At 56.1% G+C, this 18,622-nt stretch overlaps 2 protein-coding genes across 5 annotated transcripts in view; one reads left to right on the top strand and one right to left on the bottom strand.

The window, feature by feature from the left end:
* Positions 1–18,622, top strand: part of FAM118A (family with sequence similarity 118 member A) — a 37,329-nt gene that overhangs the window by 8,474 nt on the left and 10,233 nt on the right. Inside the window, exons 2-9 of one of the 3 annotated variants that reach the window (XM_036278193.1) lie at positions 1,284–1,338; positions 2,036–2,288; positions 4,796–5,017; positions 6,432–6,560; positions 8,248–8,581; positions 9,931–9,960; positions 10,636–10,713; positions 13,151–13,584. In XM_036278193.1, coding sequence (XP_036134086.1) covers positions 1,292–1,338; positions 2,036–2,288; positions 4,796–5,017; positions 6,432–6,560; positions 8,248–8,581; positions 9,931–9,960; positions 10,636–10,713; positions 13,151–13,170 — 1,113 coding nt within the window. In that variant the 5' untranslated portion in view covers positions 1,284–1,291 and the 3' untranslated portion in view covers positions 13,171–13,584. Of the gene's footprint in view, positions 1–1,283; positions 1,339–2,032; positions 2,289–4,795; positions 5,018–6,431; positions 6,561–8,247; positions 8,582–9,930; positions 9,961–10,635; positions 10,714–13,150; positions 13,589–18,622 lie in introns of those variants that run through there. The other 2 variants (XM_036278192.1, XM_036278194.1) reach the window with 2 other exon arrangements.
* The window catches only part of SMC1B (structural maintenance of chromosomes 1B), a 73,341-nt gene continuing 71,091 nt past the window's right edge, over positions 16,373–18,622 (bottom strand). For both annotated transcript variants that reach the window (XM_036278190.1, XM_036278191.1), the window contains 2 exons: positions 17,939–18,049; positions 16,373–16,471 (listed from right to left, as the gene is read on the bottom strand). In XM_036278190.1, coding sequence (XP_036134083.1) covers positions 16,373–16,471; positions 17,939–18,049 — 210 coding nt within the window. The remainder of the gene's footprint in view (positions 16,472–17,938; positions 18,050–18,622) is intronic.

Genomic DNA, 18,622 nt, shown 5'->3' with positions numbered 1-18,622 from the left:
CGGTGTTACGGTAACGGCACAAGGTGGGGGTCGGTGTTACGGTAACGGCACAAGGTGGGGGTCGGTGTTACGGTAACGGCACAAGGTGGGGGTCGGTGTTACGGTAACGGCACAAGGTGGGGGTCGGTGTTACGGTAACGGCACAAGGTGGGGGTCGGTGTTACGGTAACGGCACAAGGTGGGGGTCGGTGTTACGGTAACTGCACAAGGTGGGGTCGGTGTTACGGTAACGGCCCAAGGTGGGGTTGGTGTTACGGTAACGGCCTGCATGGAGTAGAGATCAAGTAAATGATGGTGTCTCGATACGGTTGGGTTCTGGGGGCGGCCATTCCACTGTGAGTGGGAATCTTTTCCATGTGAAAAAGTAGGATGTGAACTATTGAAACATTTCAAGTGAAATACATAGAGGGAAACAGAAATGTTAATAACAGCTATTGCGCATGGGCTTTTTAAACTTTATTTTTCCTGTATATTTTGTTGTTTCCAGTAAATAGTTCTGGAATTAGGGGGAAAATGTGATTCTGGAAAAGTGATAGAATGTGGAGATAGTTTGGCCGTGGAGACCTAGCTGGGTTAAGTTCTTGTTTTGTGTAAGTGAAGAATTGACCTTTGACTTTTTTATACTTTTCTTTTTTTTATCCTCACCCGAGGACATTTTTCCATTTTTTGCTCAGGTAGAGTGGGAGGGAGAGAGAGGAACAGAGAGAGAGAGAGAGAGAGAAACATCGATGTGAAAGGGACACATCGAGTGGCTGCCACCCGCACAACTGACCAGGGCCGGGGACAAACTGCAACCGAGGTACATGCCCTTAGCGGGAACCGAACCCGGGTCTCTCAGGACTGCAGGCCGACGCTCTAACTGCTGAGCCAAACCGGCCAGGGCGACCTTTGACTTTTTAAAAAAAATCTTCACCTGAGGAGATATTTATTGATTTTAGAGAAAGAGGAAGGAGAGAGAGGGGAGAGAGAAGGAGAGAGAGGGGGAGAGAGGGAGGGAGGGAGACAGAGAGAAATGGAGAAACATCAATCGGCTGCCTCCTGCACGCCCCCAACTGGGGATCAAGCCCAAAACCTGGGACTGTGCCCTGACCGGGACTCGAACCAGTGACCTCTCAGTCCCTGGGATGAGCTCAGCCGCTGAGCCACCGGCTGGGCAGGTGTTCCAGTCTCAGTGGATGCCCAGGACCTTTGGTTTTAGTTCCGGCCTTAAGTCTCCCCCAGGGTACTGACGAAAGAACTTTCGTCTGGGAAACAAGTCTCTTCTGACGAGTTTTTCTCTTTAGGGTCCCAGATGGATTCACCAGAAAAGACGATAAATAGGAGTGAACAAAAATCGAGGTGAGTAGAGGGAACCCCACCTTTGTGAGGTTCCCAGCGCCTGTCACGAGTCTCCTTCTGGTGCTCACACCTACCCAGCGACAGTGAGGTGAGCGCCCTGGGTCCGGATGGCAGGGGCTGTGCAGTCCTTTGCTTCCGCGCCGGAAACGCCCGAGTAAGTGAGCACGAGCCGGTCTCACACAGGCGGCAGGCCCAGAGGGCCCGCTGAGACCGGGGTGCCGTGCCTCGCGGGGAAGGTCCCTGCGCGTACAGAGGGACGCGGGGCAGGAGGTGCCCTGGAATGGTTGGGACTGATAAGTGGCAGAAAACCAGCATTTTGCCGGAATCTTACCTGTCACGGGAAGCAGGGATCATTTCGTCATCGTAGTTGATTGCAAGCTCTTGGCAGCTTCAGAGACTTCGAGTGGCTGTGCTTCTTGCTCAGTGATGTATGTCACTCAGTGAGTGCTTAACCCGCAGGGCTCAAGGTGAACCAGATACCACTGTCCCCAGGCCCTTTGTGGAATGAGGACAGAGCATGCGCAGACCAGACGAGGAAGGAGAACGCTTCGTGTCCCAGTAGCGGGGGTCAGGGGACAGGCGACAGGCGCGGACGGCTCAGGCCGGACTTGACCAGCGCTGCCCAGGCCTTCGGTCGCAGCGCTCTTCCCGGTGCGGTGTTCCGTGCTGACTGCTCTCCCTCCCTGTGTTTAAGCAGAAAGTTTCTAAAAAGCCTCCTCCAGAAGCAGCCGCAGGAGCTGCTGCTGGTGATGGGAACGGGCGTCAGTGCAGCGGTGGCGCCGGGCATCCCCGCCCTCTGCTCGTGGAGGAGCTGCCTGGAGGCGGTCATCGAGGCAGCCGAGCAGCTGGACGTGCTGCACCCCGGCGATGTCGCCCATTTCCGCCGGAAGGTGGTGAAGGACCGGGACCTGCTGGTTGTCGCCCACGATCTGATCCGGAAGATGTCACCTGTAAGTCGCTCTCAGGTGCACTGGGGACGTGGTTCTGAGCCAGGTCGGGAATCCGGGACCCTGTGTACATTCTCCGCGACTTTCCTCAGCAGAGTCGGCCGAGGAGCCAGAAATCTTTAAATCCATCAGAACCTCGTCTCTTTAAACAGTGATGCCCGGGACGGGCGGGGGCCCCTAAAATTACAGCCCAGGTTCCATGAACCCGAATCGGTGAGACCGGCAGGGATGCCGGCGCGGCACTGGGAACAAGCCTACGTCTCCCGTGCTTGGTGGGGGCTTCCCTCGGCGTGTCTGGTCTCGGTGTCCAGCCCCTCTCTGCGGGTGACCAGTGGGCCCTGGAGACATGTCACGGCGGGAGAAGCGGGGCTTCTCTGTCTGCGGTGGAAAGGACCAGGTAGAGAGGGCGCTGGGTGCTGCCCGAGACACCTGCTGAGGGCTGCCTGGGGCCGGGCTGGTGCAGGAGCGGGGCCCTCCGGGTGCACAGCCAGGCGGGCCTCACCCTCGGCTGCGGGCGGTGCGCGATGGGGGCCGGACCCTGGGGGCTGGGGCGGGTTCTCCTCGCCGTGTTCGCTGAGAACCGGGGTCAGGATAGGTGTTGGGGATCACCACAGGAGAAGGAAGCAGCCCCTGGGAGGGGGAGGGTTCAGGCTGCCGTGGAGCCCCATAGCCCTCGGCTTCCGTGGGACCACGTGCAGGTCCTAGGCAGCCCCGGAGAGCGGGCGGCCTGGCCGGGCTGACCCCTTCGGCTGCGCCATCCACTGTGCAGCTCCAGCTCCTGCTCCTGCCGCGGGTGGGCCACGCCTGCTGTCGGTGACTCCGCGAGGGGGAAGGGGCCGTGTGGACGTCATGTGGACCGCTTCTGTCTTCATCACTCTGCCCCCGCACACGTGGCCATGCCCAGCTTCCCGGGGCTGGGCAGTACTGCAGCTGGGGACTCTGCCAATGTGGGTGCTTTGTTGGTGAGGCAGGAGCCTCGCAGGGGGCCCAGCCCGCTCCCTGCCCGCTGCCCGCTGCCCGCTGCCCGTCCTGTGCTGAGGCTCCTGCACACAGCCGCGCCCACGCGTTTCCGTGCTGCAGCGCGGAGCTGGGTGGTGGCACAGAGACTGGCCCGCGGAGCCCAGAGTGGTTTCTCTCTGGTCCTCTACAGGCAGCGTGCCGGGCCCTGTCGTGGGGAGAAGGGGCCAGCAGGCCTGAGAGGTGTCACAGTGCTGGCCAGCCAGGGAGGGAGAGACAAGCTCAGAGGAGCGGGCCCATGGCCTGCAGGTTCTGACGGGGTTGGCGTCCTGGGAGCCTGCAGTGCTGGGAGCTGGGCCGATGGGATGGAGAGGTTGGAGCAGAAGTTCCGGAAAGGGTCCGGCTCTTGGTCGTGGTCGTGTTTGGGATGTGGCCATAGTGTGACGGCTGAGCTGGGACCAGCTCATTGGAGGAGGGAGATGGAGGCGTGCCGCAGCCCAGTGGGGATCCCCTGAAGGGGCTGACACCAGAACAGACTGACAGGCACAGCGGGGAGACTCCGCAGTGACCTGGTGCACCCCGCCTCTGGTCCAGGGAGTGAGAGAGCCTATGTTCAGTGGGGAGGAGGCGGGGTGGGATGTGGGGCTTACTGATGACAGACCCGCTGGGAACAGCGGCAGGTTCGGGAATGGGGGGGGCGTCAGAGGGGTGCCTGGAGCGTGGGATGGGTGATGATCTGGGAGACTTGTGATAGCTGACGCCAGCAGGGACAGAGGGGGGGCTCCTGCTGGACACGCTGAGGGGGACTCCTGCTGGACACGCTGAGGCAGGGACGGAGGGGTGACTCCTGCTGGACACGCTGAGGCAGGGGCGGGCAGAGGGGTCTGTATGAATGCAGTCCTGCTCCACTGTCCGTCCTGCTGTCCCTGTGCAGGTGGCTGGGCGGGGCGTCTCACTGGGAGCGCACCCCCAGCTTCCGCCCCCGTTTATCTGACCCCTCCCAGCAGAGCTCGTCAAAAGAGCTGTCCTATTTTCTGCCGACAATTGCTCGCTTCTCTCCAACCCACCTGCCAGCCGCACTGCAGTGGCTCTTGTCACGGGCACCGGTGGCCCTGGGCGCTGCTCCCGGCCACATCTCACTGGCCCAGTGAGCCTGGCAGCCCTGGGGGCACAGCTGCCCGGACCACCAGCAGGGGAGCTCGTAGTTGGAGTCCTGCCTTGGTCCTCCAGGCCCCGGTGACCTGGTTCCGGTTCTCCCTGGGCCCCACCAGCTGACGGCCCCGCACTCCTCTCCTGCAGAGGGCGCCGTGCTCCCTCGGCCCTTGCTGTGTTCTCCAGTCTGGGACTCAGAGTCCCCGGTGCTGCCCCCATCGCCCTTTGCCCAGCAGAACCGTCCCCAATGCACTCAGCACCGGTGATGTCCCACTGTTCCTGCGTGTCCGTCTCCTCCTCTAGAGCTTAACAGACTGTGAGGTCAGGGTCCCCCCCCCCATCCCAGCACCCAGAATCTTACCTTGTTGAGGTGTGTTCTGTAACTCCGGCTCCCTCCGCAGCGGACAGGCGACAGCAAGCCCAGCTTCTTCCAGGACTGCCTGATGGAGGTCTTCGACAGCCTGGAGCAGCACCTGGAGCGCCCCCAGGTGCTGCAGTCCATCCTCGGCCTGATGGACCGGGGCACCATGGTGCTGACCACCAACTACGACAACCTGCTGGAGATCTTCGGGCAGCAGCAGGGCAAGCCCATGGAGTCCCTGGACCTGAAGGACAAGACCAAGGTGCGGGGGTCCTGGGCGGGCGCGGGAAGGGCCCTGAGCCTGCGCAGTGCCATGGGGTGGAACAGTCTCCCAGCGGGTCCCGGTGAGGGGCGCGTCAGCTCTGCTCCTCCCGTGACCGTGTGCCAGGCCCTCCGGCAGGCAGCTGGGCGAGGGTCCTGCTGACCGGGGCTCGCACCTGCTGTGTCACGGGTCGCTGCAGGGCGTGGCTGAGGACAGCTGGTGTGGGTTGTGGCCAGTTTGCTCTTTTATTGAAATGAGATCGAGATGGTGATTTATATAAAGTTATACTGTGAGCATTTTTTTGTCAACTGCTTTTATTTTTTATTATTATTATTATTATTATTATTTTTTTTATGAATTTTTATTTTTTTGTTACAGATATTTTACCTTTTTACCCCATTGGCACCCCCCACCCCACTGCTTTTATTTTTTAATGAATTGATCTCTTACTTCTGATATAATATTATTTGGGGCCTCCATCTTTCTCTGGCTTCTTCTTTTTTTTTTTTATAATCCTCACCTGAGGACATTTTTCCCATTGATTTTTAGAGAGAGTGGAGGGAGGGAGGGAGGGAGGGGGAGAGAGAAGTGAGAGACACATCGATTGGCTGCCTCCCGCCTGCACCCCAACTGGGTCTGGGCATCAAACCTGCAACCTAGGTTCACCCGCTTGACTGGGAATCGAACATGTGACCCTTCAGTCTATGGGCCGACGCTCTAGCCGCTGAGCCCCTCCCGGCGTACACGACATGCATCTTTTCTTTTTTTTTAATTTTTGTTTTATTTTTTATCCTCACCCGAGGACATTTTTTGTTCAGGTAGAGTGGGAGGGAGAGAGAGAGAGAGAAACAGCGACGTGAAAGGGACACATCGAGTGGCTGCCACCCGCACGACCAACCAGGGCCGGGGACAAACTGCAACCAAGGTACATGCCCTTAGCGGGAACCGAACCCGGGTCTCTCGGGACCACAGGCTGATGCTCTAACCGCTGAGCCAAACCGGCCAGGGCACGACATGCATCTTCTCAAGGGCCTTTGTTCTGAGTCTGGGACAGAAACCGCTGGAAGGCTACCAACATTATTTTCCTGTAACTTTGTCCTGGGTGTGAAAACACTGTGTACCTAGCAGTGGTTGAAATGGAACAGTGACGTAGAGGTGACAGCCTCCTGATCCCTCCGCAGTGGCCGGTCTCCACAGCCTGCTGCGACCTCAGGTGTGGAGGGTGTCTCCCACACACCTGGGAGGGCAGGGATGGCTGCCTGACAGCCGAGTCACTCTCAGGTGTTAAAGGTGTGACTACCCACGTGCATCTCTCTACTCTCTGAGGTAGCTTTGAAAGACCATGATCCGGCTTAGTTGTTGCCCTCACACCTGTGTGCAGTAACAGCAGCTCTGTGCTGGCTCGGGTTGACAGGTCCTGCAGTGGGCAAGAGGACACATCAGATACGGAGTCCTCCACATCCACGGCTTATACACGGACCCCTGTGGGATGGTGCTGGACCCGTCGGGGTACAAGGATGTCACCCAGGACCCAGAAGTGATGGTACGGCCCCTGATTTCCATGGCCTGGCCCAGCCCCTGGGGACTGGCGGCAGCGGTGGGAGGGTTTCCTGGCCTCCAGGCCTTCCTGCCCTGGTCCGCTCGCTGGGGTGGGCTGTGTGCTGGTCCGCGCTGTGTCCATGCCTGGCACGGGCATGTGGCCCAGACGCTCGGAGCCACATGGTGCAGGATCCATTTGCAGCAGGGTCCGAGCTGACTCCACGCCCCCGCTGTCCGTGACGGCTCGGGGACACGGCTGAGCTGCGGACGGACGTGCAGGCCGCATGGTCTGATGCCGTCCTCTGGCCGCTCCCTCCTTGTCAGTTGTCCGTCTGAAATTCTCTCCTCTCTTCTCCACTCGGCACTCTCCAGCTTCAAAACAGTTTTAAAACTTCATCCTCTGAGGCTCTGTGGACATCAGAGCAGAGTGGAAACCCTGCCTCCCTGCCTTCGTGAACTTGGCTATGCGGAGAAACCACGGTCTCTGTGAGCCACGCGCCCGGGCTCAGGCTCGGGCCCTCGGAGCAGGCCCCGGGCCCGTGGACACAGCAGGGTGTGGCACGAGATGGTGTGGCCGAGGCTCTTTGGCTGAACCAGTGACGTGTCCTGGTCGTGAGACATTTCTGAGCTGCTGCTGGTCCTCCGAGATGCTGGGGGTCCGTTGTGGGTTCCCACTGAAGGCCCAAGTGACCCCACATCATCTTTGCTCCCTCTGTGCCCACTGCCCTGGGTCACTGTTTCTGGCCCCCTAGCTCGGCTGCCCTCACTCCCCAAAACCCTGTATCCCTGACACCAGTGCCCCACCCCCCAAAGTTCCCATCTGCGGACATTCATTCTGGGGTGGGGCGTGTGCAGCTCTGAACCGAAACATTTCACACCCTTGCTTTGTGTTTTATTTAGTTTTTCAAAAAAATTTAAAAAGTCTTTTTTTCTGTATTGATTTTAGAGAGAGAGAGGGAGAGAGAACTAGAAACATCGATGAGAGAGAACGTCCATTGGACGCCTCACGCCCCCCACTGGGGATCAGCCCATAACCTGGACATGTGCCCTGACCGGGAATCGAACCAGTGACCTCTTGGTGCAGGGTCGACCCTCAACCACTGAGCCACACCAGCCGGGCTTATTTTACGTTTTATTTTTATTTTATTTTATTTTATTTTTTTAATCCTCAACCGAGGACATTTTTCCATTTTTTGTTCAGATAGAGCAGGAGGGAGAGAGAGGAAGAGAGAGAGAGAAACATCGATGTGAAGGGACATCGAGTGGCTGCCACCCACACGACCAACCAGGGCCGGGGACAAACTGCAACTGAGGTACGTGCCCTTAGCGGGAACCGAACCCGGGTCTCTCTGTACTGCAGGCTGATGCTCTAACCACTTAGCCACACCGGCCGGGCTATTTTACGTTTTAAAACTGTACGTGGTTCTAGAAGTTTTGAGTTGAGTGGATGCTCAGCCCAAGACTGGTGGGCAGGGTGGGCGGCCGGCCGGCCGGCCCCACTTCGGGTTCGCGTGCCCCAGACTTGGACTCGGCCGGGCCGGGCTCCCTGCGGGGACAGGAAGGCGCTGCCTCTGCTGCTCGGCTGGGCCGCGTGGCTCTGGACAGGCCGCCCCGGGGTGGTGGGGCGCAGCGGTGGGGCCTGGCCCTGCTGGTGGGCAGCGGGGCAGCTGTTTCTTCCTTGCTGCTCCCAGGAGGTGTTCCAGAACTTGTACTGCACCAAGTCCTTCCTGTTCGTGGGCTGCGGGGAGACCCTGAGGGACCAGATCTTCCAGGCGCTCTTCCTGTACTCGGTGCCCAACAAGGTGGAGCTGGAGCACTACATGGTGGTGCTGAAGGAGAGCGAGGACCACTTCTTCAAGCACCAGGCCGACATGCTGCTGCACGGCATCAAGGTGCTGTCCTACGGGGCCTGTTTTGACCACTTCCCGGGCTACGTGCAGGACCTGGCCTCGCAGATCTGCAGGCAGCGGAGTCCGGCCAGGGAGCCTGCTCTCGGCCCCGCGCCGACCCTGCAGGGCCTTCCAGGTTTGTGCTGGTTTGAGATCTTATTTTACAGACCATTACACTGCCCAGTTCTCAGTTACTTCCCAAAGTGTCTGTGCACTTTAAAGACGGAGGGTTGGGTGACGGCGGCCTGCAAAGTTGAAAGCCCCAGGTGGGGCTGCGCCGTGGTTCTGGCCCAGGCGCCACTTCGGGGTCGCTGCTGAGCTGGACACCGCCAGCAGCTTCCCCACGGCCTGCCGAGGACCCGTCCTGCAGATGCTCCTCACCGACCCTGTCACAAACTGCAGGGACAGGACGGTCTCAGAAGACTGCCCTTTTCGGTCACCTCTGTGCTCACTGAGTGCAGGCACCGCTGAGGTGACTCCCTGGCCCTTCTGGGGTTGTTGCTCTGCCAGGCGTGACCAGGATCGCTGAGCGACTCTTAAAGTGGTCAGCTTGACAGACGGGCAGCTAAATAGCTTTGAGTTTGTGTCATAAATCATGGATGACGGCGACATGGAAAAGCCTGTGTTGATGGTCGTTAACGGTAACAGGAAACCCAGGCACACTCACGCGTGGCATTGGGTGCCCCAGGGAGACAGCCGGCTGGCTGTGACCAGCTGTGAACTGAAGACCAGAGACGCTAAGACCGTGGGTGACGGACGCACAGATGAGCCAACACCTGAGTTTCCTTCCCACCAGCCCTTGTATCAGTAGTGAGAATGGACTGATTCAGAGGCACTTCCGTGAGTGACAGTGTGACAAGGGCAGTCGTCGGTTTCTCGCTGAGGAGCAGGGAGCTGGGCTGTCGCACGCTGGGCGTTTCACGTTCCCGACCTTACTTCACGTTTAGTCAATGTCCAACGCCCCAGGTGACGAGACCAGCTCAGAGGTGAATGACGTGCCAGGCGGGTGCCAGGTGTTTTGAAGCTGGGGTGGGGACCTGGGCTGAGCAAGGTGCACCATTCCGTTCAGGGCAGCCCCAAACGGCTGTGTGCTGGCTCTGGCGGGGGACGGTGTTCTCGTCACCTCTGCCCCTGACGCCACCTCCTGCCTCCACACACAAGCACAGGGCACCAGGACCTACTGTGGACCTGCACAGGCTCGGGTCCTGGGGTGTGCCGCTGAAGGCCGTCCCGTCCCCGCCGACGCCCGCCCCAGACCTTGTATCTGTGTCCTGAGGAACACTACTTACATTCCTGAGGTCCCAGCTTGGAGAGGGTGGCATATGGCAGTGACAGCTGGTGCAGCGTGTGCCCTGGGGGAGATGAGAGGGCAGCCACCAGCCCGCCGTCCCACAGTGCGCCAGGGCCGTGGCCTCGCCACCAGTGCCGCCGCCGGCCGGAGGGCGCACGCGGCTCCGTCTGCTCACTGTGTTCCTTTCTCCCCAGATGCCGACCTGGTGGACAGCACCACACTGGGTAAGGCACAGCTTGAACTCCTGTCAGCCTGCGGTTTGCCCACGCGTTCCATTTCCCCTGCCACTGTCTGTGAGTCTCGTGTCCTCACGTGGAACACAGCTCGGCCAGAGGACCAGCGGCGCCTGCGGGGCGGGCCCTGCCACGGGGAGGGGTTAAAGCGCCTCCCTGCTGCGGGCCGAGTGACGGGAGTCAGAACAGGACTCTGGTTCCAGCGTTCAGTCTAAGAGCAGTCCCTGGGACCCTTCAGAAACTCTGACAGCCTCTAAGCTTTATCTAAAATGTTCCATCTAACACGTGTTTGCAGCGCGAATGCTCCTCCTGCTGGGCTCCACTCTGCCCCTTTCTGAGTGAATGAGACGTGGCCAGGCTCCGTGGCTGCCGGCTCCTCCCTGGGCGGACTGGGCCCGGTGGGTGAGCAGGCTGGGCCGTGGAGCGGCGTGTGCAGCCCTGGCCTACCTGCCAGGCTGGGGGGCTGCAGCTCAGGACGGGTGCCAGCCCTCCGTTTCTGCCTGTTCCCGTGGGAGGGCCACCTCGTGACGTTTAGCTGTCTCCCAGACCCTCCTTCCCTTCTGAAAAGGCCTTCACTCAACAGCCGTCCCCTGGCTGAGCCCGGTTCGCGGCTGCTCCGTGGAGGGCGGGGCCGGAGCAGCTTTCTAACCCACGTTTGGTCTTTAGGGAGCGCGTGTCAGGACTGTGCAAAGAGGAAGCTAGAAGAGAATGGAGTCGAAGTTTCGAAACAACTCCGGCCGTCAGGTATGAAGCGAGCGCACCGCGCTGGGCGCTTGTGCCGGTTCCGCCTGTGGCGCCGCCGGCCCGCCCTGGTCGCTGGCAGGAGTGCCCGGGGACCCTGTGCCAAACCTCCGTTCATTTAGATGAGCGTCACTGAGAACACTGTGCAGCTTGTAGGCCCGCCGCGCACATGCAGAGGGAAGACGCGCGCCGTCAGCCGGTGCCAGACGCAGAGCGTTGCCGGCAGCCCCCACAGCCCAGGGTGACCCGCCCTGACTTGCGTCGCCTTGGTCTCCAGGGAAAACCACTCTAAACCATGTGCTTTTTGTTGCTTCTGTGAGAGGAGATCGCTGTCAATGTGTATTTCAGTAGATGATGTCCGCTGACTGCAGAAAGGTGTCGGGCTCACGACTGTCCCCTCCCAGCGTGGGGCTGGGTTGTGCTGGGCCACCCTCCCCCTCCTCACTTCCCCGTCGCCCTTGTCGATCTCTGTGGCTGGGGGACAGCGGACACTTTCCGGGTTAGCCAGATGGGGCCGCGTGGGGGCCAGTGTCCCGCCCCGTGCTGCTGCAGGACCAGTGTCATCAAGCTCAGGCTTCCTCACAGCCCACTGGCTTTGCCCCTCTTCCGCTGTGCGTGTTGCTGTTGCTTTTTGTTGTAGTTGTTAATCTTCACCCCTAGGATATTTTTCCATTGATTTTTTGTTTTGTTTTTAGGATAGATGGAAGGGAGGAAGGGAGAGAGAGAGAGAGAGAAACATCCATGTGAGAGGGACACATCGATCGGTTGCCTCCTGAACAACCCTGCCTGGGGCCAGGGACCGAACCTGCAACCTAGGCGTGCCCTTGACTGGGAATCGAACCTGTGGCCCTGTCGTCTATCTGCTGAGCCAAACTGGTCAGGGCCTCCTCTCTTGAATTCACATTAGTTGGGATCTCCTGGATTGATTTCTACTTTCTACTGTCTGCTGCTCCTGTAACGTCTTTTCATTTCTGTCTCCTTTTTTCAGAACATCTTTCTGAGAGTCTCAGAATTATATTCTCGCCTTTGGGTTAAATTACTTTGACAGTGTTATGTTACCTTCCAGGTGTTCTTGCTCTCTGAGTTTTCTTTCTCATAGCATCTGTTATTGTATGTCCATAACATCTTTTCAAATCTCTAGAGAAACCAGAGGCTGCCCTGGGTACCCGACTCGACTCCACTCCTGAAAGCATGGGTGCAGGGTTTTCAGATAGTACAGTTTACTTTCTATTCCCGTATAAGACAACCTCAGTAAAACACTCCTTAACACCTACCTGTATGGCAGTCCACCGAGATTCTGGAGCGGGAAGCCTTTGCTGTCAGTCACCTGCCAGCTGCCTGTCAGCTAACCTCCGTGGGTGTGCCTGCGTTCCGTCCGCAGGGCCGGGTGTTGTCAACGTGGTCTGTTGTAGATACAGGGTCATAAGGAATGCAGGCGACACTCCGTCAGAGTCAACAAGCAAGGCCGTTGTTGAAGTGGCTGCTTGCGGAGTGGGTGGTGCCCGAGCTGGCCGTCTTGCTGTCCCTTGCAGGTGGAGGGGACTGCAGGCTGGGGACCCTGTGGAGGACGGCTGTGCGGCTGCCAAGCAGATTCCACAGCCCCTCCCCGGTCTGTGCAGGTCCAGACACTTTGTACCTCCGAGTTCCGTTGTGAGGACATTTTGGATAAAATTCTTTGAAGTCTTGTAGCAAGTATGTGGACTGTGAATTCAGCTAGTCGAGACGCGTAACTGAAGAAACAAGACTGGCGTCTTCGGGTGGTTTCCTCAGGGCGAGTGGTTCTCCACTGGTGTGGAGATGTTGGGAAAAGCCGGCCCGGGTTGTTCTCAGTGGACAGTGGGTTTCTGCTGCTGCGAACACAGCTTTTCTCCCGCGGTGGGGACTCGGAGTCGGGTGTGTTGGTGGCAGGGCTTTCTGCCTGGTGGCCTTGCTGTGGAGCAGTGGGCAGGTCGGCCAGCGCTGTCCCCAGCCCCTTCGACGCCAGTGCCCATAGCAGCCTCCCCTCCCCCGCAGCTGTCTGCCTAGACAAAGCCCTCGGCCTCTCGCAGAAAGCGTGTTCCATTCTGCACGTGGTGAGAGACCAACATTCACCCGGGGCCGCTGGCCAGCCCCGCAGATGAGAGCAGGGCCCTTGGCGGGCTCCCACTGTGTGGACGGGCTCCGCCATGTGCGCCGAAACTGTCCCTGCCCCTCCGAAGGGGGCAGCACCACAGTCACGGCTGGAGAGTCCCCAGACCGCACAGAACCCAGTGTCCCCGACAGCGTTTGGAATGCACAGAGCCATTTCTGGACACTGGCTACTGTTTCCATCATGGAGACATTTTCTGAGTCTTTAGCACATAAGAAAAACTACAAGTTTTCTGAAATAGAAACCCAATGGCAAGTACTTTTTCAAGCTGAACCTTAATATTTTGGTATTCCTTTCTTTTTGTTTAAACAGATGATGCTGGAGCGTCTTAAATCTTTAGAACCAATAAAACCTGCAACTTGAAAACCAGCCTTCTGTAACCACAGTGCCATACCCGAACGAGGAATGTTCAGACTCCACATGATCTCCCTTAGAAACCTTCACGTACCCCGAGAGCCCTGGGGGTGTGGCCCGCGGAGGCCGGGTGACAGTCCCACGTGTTCATGGGGTAAAGCGCACAGCTCAGGTGTCCTTCGTGAGGACTGGTGGACAGCTACCTCAGGGGCGCAGGGGGGGAGGCCTGGAGCTCCGGCTCCCCCGACACGCCCTCTGTCAAGGCGGGTTTTCTAGTAAAAGGGGGAGAGTGAAGACTGTACAAGCAACAGTAGTTGCCAAAGAGAAAATAAGAAACTAGGCTCTTAAACTTTATCATTTTTATGGGGAAACATCTGTTACAATAGAAAAAACTTTTCAGGTATGTTTGTTACATTGTTAAATAGTAAAGAATATTCGAGGTTACGAGAATCTGCCGGTGAGAGTGGTATGTCTTTTAAAAGAATGATTTGATCAATAAGGCTTCTTTGGAATTCTGTAATTTTAGTAACTTCAGTTCCAAAGAATGGATGTAACTATCGCCGAAAAGTGAAGTTATGAAGAATCACAGGGCCTCTTTTCTTTTCTGTTTAGAGGGGGAGGAAGGGAGAGAGAGAAAAAACATCCGTAGGAGAGAAACAGAACCTGCAGCCTAGGTATGTGCCCTGATGGGGAATCGAACCCATGACTGTCTGGTGCAGGGGACGGGCTCCCACCCAGAAGAGCGACCGGCTGGGCAGTGCAAGTCTGTTCTGCGGCGGGTAACTGAAGTTGCAAGTGGAGCACACACCGGCTTTTTAACTTTTAGTTGAAGTATAACTTCCAGGCTTTCCAAGCCCATAGGGAGCGGGGGAGGTCCAGCCCGTCCGTTCTCAGCTGACACTCTCCCACAGCCCGCGGGACCTGCACGGGAGGCAGGCGGACTGTGCAGGGAGGCCTGCGGCACTGCAGCCGTCCGTGTCCCGGGGCAGGCGCAGGCGGCTGACTGCAGTGCCGGGTGGAGGGTGAGGGGACGTGCTGCCCTGTCACCACGGCGAAGGCCCTGGTTGGTGTCGCCTACTTTCCTGTGACAGGACTCCCACACTGACGGCCCTGGAGCCCCACAGGTGTAGAGAACAAGAATAGGTTGGGGGTACGGGAAGGAGACAGCTAGACCTGCTTGACCTTGTCTTCATTTCGAAGCACGAAACACATCTTTTATGTTACTCTGGTCATAACATTGTCACTTCAACTCTGCGTGCTTGTTTTCTTCAGTTATGACAAGGCCTGGTTTAACTTAATTAGACTTTTTACCATGAGTTGCCATTTAATTGTGAAATCAAGTAAGTGACTACTTGAATGTTTAAGGTTTCTGACAAGTAAACATTATGAATTGTTTTTTTTAAAGACTCGCGAAGGGCGATCAGGGATGGATTTCTGAATCTGGGAGTTGGTCAGACACAGGGCCTGGCCACGTCCCAGCTCGGAATGAGGTGGGACAGGAGGGAAAGCTGGGAAGGTCCAGCAGAGCCAGCCTGTGTGTGCGGGGACATGGCCTGAGTGTGCCTGCCTTGCCTCTGAGGCTTTGGCTGTGAGGCCCACCGGGTCGGGGACAGCCTGGCTCGACACTGCAGGCCACGCCGGCTTTACACGCTTAACTGAGGTTCAGAGTTCGACACCTACATGACGGCCCCTTGGCGGCCTCCCCAAAGCCTGCGCTTCTTACTCTCCGGCCCTGAAGGAGGCTGCTGACCTCGGCACTGGGTGAAGTAGGTGAGAGCTGGGACCGGCACCCAGCTGCAGAGCTGCGGGGAGATGTGCCAATAGCCAACGCCGGTGCCAGCCTGCCAGCCCTCTGCTGCCAGCTTCCTCAGACAAGCCCTTCCACTGCCGGACCCGGCGATGCCCACTCCGCAAGCTGACTTCAGGGCCCTCTCAGGACACAGTGCTGTTTACTATGATGCCGGTGTCGTTCTTAACCATTTCATGTATGCAGACCAACCATGACTTTTATGAGGTTCCTATCTTCTTTTTGGAGTGTGGTGTTCCAGCCCCGTGTTCCCATCGCCCAGTGGCTGTCCCTGTCTTGCATAGCAAGGTGGTTTCAGGAACGTGGGTGCTGCCTTAGAACTGACCATCTGAGTCCAAGCTATGAGAGCGAGGACAGCCCAGGAAGAGATTCGGGTCGACGCCAAGCTCAGGGGGCTCTGAAGGGACATCAGTGTTAAGCTGATGTCTTTCAAGGCAGAGGAAGCCAGTGACTGAGATGCTACTGCCAGCCCTGAGCCAAGAGCCAAGGACAGATCCAGTGGCCCCTGCTCTCCAGTTCATCAGGCTTGTGACACAGCAACTTCCTGGGCACAGAGTGCGTTCTGTTTATGTGCAACAGTGAGCTGGTTCAGAGTGAGTCGTGCCTTCAGGAAGCTGCTCCGTGGATGGCACCGGCCCAGAGCGGTCGTAGAAGATGGCCACCCTTCAGTGTCCTCTGCTCCGGAACGGAAAGGAGGTGCTGTGGACAGGGCTGCAGCCCCCTTCCCTCCCGGAACAGTGGGCGCGAGTGGAGACGTCTGCCGTTACTCGGCGAAGCCCGCACTCCTTCCCTTCTTCACAGAAATTACACTTAGAAAAATGTAGATTACATTGGAGCAGACATAGTTCAGTTTTCCTTTACATTTTTTTTGTTTATGAAATTGTAGATTGAGACATTTGCAATTAGAATATTTTTACTGATATTTTCATACTGACATCAGTTCCTCTGAAGTAATGACTCATAAACCCAGGTTCAACACCGTGCAACTAGTACATTCAGAAACCGAGCACCCTTTAAACATTACCTAAATGGACAAGGCAAGACCAGAGTGAAGAAGAATTCAACATTTTTCTGGTTGGATTTCAAAGTGGAACTTAAAACTATGGTACAAAATTGTACCTTTTTAAAAGAATTCCTTCAAGCTAATTCGCAGGGAGTGGTGCCTACGGGAATGGGCCTGGACGCTCCTCAGTGGAAGGGGGCACCCGGGCTGGCAGCATCACGCTCTCAAATGGCACAGGCTGTCTGCGTGCCCAGCAGTTTGCTCTTCAACAGCTGTTCGAATATGAGAGTGGGAACCGAACAGTGATGGCCCTGACCACTCTCTGCCGTCTCGTCTGCTCTGGGCTGCAGTCGCTCATGGGCTCTGGGCCCTAACGGGACTTCCGCTGTTTGCTGTTTCCCTGGCCTTCCGTGTCTGGGTACTGAGAAAGATCTAGGGTCAGAACTCGGCTGAACATGTAGTCATCATGCTGAAACAGAGAGCAGACAGTTAAGTTATTCCTTCTACGTGGGAAAAGGGTGTTATTAAGCATAAAATGTGGGAAAAGGGTGTTATTAAGCATAAAATATGAGCCGGTAGTGAATCTTGATTTGCATTTAAAAAGAAAACTTGTTACAGCCACCTAAGAAAGTATCAATTGTCAGCATTTACGTCACTTCATTTTTTATTTCTGTTAATCCTCACATGAGGATATTTTTCCATTGATTTTTCAGATGGAGTGGGAGGGAAACATCCATGTGAAGACATATCTGTTGGTTGCCTCCTGCAAGACCTGACTGGGGCTGGGGATCAAACCTGCAACCCAGGAATCAAACCCGAGAATTTGGTCTGCAGGCCAACACTAACTGCTGAGCCAAACTGGCCAGGGCTACATCAGCTTTACTTACTTGCTTGCTTTTTGTATTATCTGGTAAAGGTACTAGGATATGCCATGCCAAAATATGGCTCTTTGGTATATGGATTGTTTGGGGCTGTTGAGAACCAGCAGATGCAGGAAAAGCTCTAAAAACTGGACATGAGTTTTCCTTTTCTGCAGGAAATTCACATTTACAAAGACACCTGCCTTACTCTTAATGACGGTTATCAATGGAGAAGGCACCTGTTTGAATCTGCAGAGCAAACCTGACTTGTTTTACCACACTTTTCCTGGTCACCTTCCGATCACCCACCCCACCAAGCCCCTCTTCCTCATTTCAGCCAAAGATGGGAGAGGAGCCCGAGCTCTAGCCCCCTTTGGGTTGTGCTGACGGTGTTCATAAGCTCCTGTTTTTCTCTCGTTACCCTGTCTTGCCAGTCTGATTTATAGGCTCAGCCAGAGACCCTAAGATGAACAGAAGACGGTTTCCCTCCCCTGCACAGTGTGAGAATTTCCATCTCTGCAGCATATCTCCAGTGGCCCCTAACAATTCGCAGGCACAGGAAGGGAAATTCCTTTTATCTGACCAGCTCAGAGTCCAGAAGTGGAAATGGTGAGCACTAGCTGCTGCACTCCACTAGCTCGAGGATTCTGAATGGCTTAAGAGAGGTGTGTGCACATTCTGAAGGTTACTAGACAACTTGGAACTTTTGATCAATTTCTTTTTTCCCCCTCTGGTAATGGTTCCTTGTTAGTACTAGCACAAAACATTTGTTTTTGCTGAAAACATCCCGACATTACAGAAATAGGGCCTATAATATTAACAGTTTACTTTGTGTAGTAAACGTGTACTATTATTTTACAAAGAAGTGTTCTGCAATTTTTGGTTTGCTTTTTCATATCTTAACTTTCTTGAGTACTGCTACAGAAAAATACCTGAGTATCTATACTTTTAAATTGTATTTCAGTAAAAAATAATTTAAGCCTACAGTTTTCAACTACAGAAATCACACCGTATCTACGATCCGGGAGGAACCTATGGTTGTGCGGCAGGACACCGAAGCGGGTCTTACCCCTTACCTCTGGGTAGACGCCGACCAGGGCGTCCGCCTTGGCGTAGAACTCCTCTTTTAGGGAAATGATGATCATCTGGAACTGTTCCTGAGTCTGCTCTTTGATGTAACTTGCCACCTGGGAGGAAGGAAAAAGCACACATTTTACCAGCAAGGAGAGGCCTTGTTTCTAGGCTCTGGGACATGACCTGCATGTCTCAGTCTGCCCATTTTATTTATTTATTTTAATTTTTTTTTTTTTTTTTTTTTTAATCCTCACCCGAGGACATTTTTCCATTTTTTGTTCAGATAGAGTGGGAGGGAGAGAGAGACAGAAACATTGACGTGAAGGGACACATCGAGTGGCTGCCACCCACACGACCAACCAGGGCCGGGGACAAACTGCAACCGAGGTACGTGCCCTTAGCGAGAACCGAACCCGGGTCTCTCTGTACCGCAGGCCGACGCTCCAACCGCTGAGCCAAACCGGCCAGGGCTCAGTCTGCCCATTTTAGGTGACAGGTACTGACTGGCCTTCCTGGTGATTTGGTGAAAACAGTACAACAGCAGAAACAAACAGCTCAGATTCTAAAATAAGAGGTTAGGAAAAAGACAGACCTCATTAGATCTAGGATCTAGAACTTGCAGAACATTTCTAAGGAGGAAGCCCTACTTTACCCACGACGCGCTGTGAATGTGCAGGCAGCCTCGA

Source organism: Molossus molossus, unplaced genomic scaffold, assembly GCF_014108415.1.
Source record: "Molossus molossus isolate mMolMol1 unplaced genomic scaffold, mMolMol1.p scaffold_m16_p_26, whole genome shotgun sequence".
In the NCBI taxonomy this organism is placed as follows: Eukaryota; Metazoa; Chordata; class Mammalia; order Chiroptera; family Molossidae; genus Molossus; species Molossus molossus.
The sequence above is the reverse complement of the archived record's forward strand: the minus strand, read 5'-3'. Positions and strand labels throughout refer to the sequence as shown.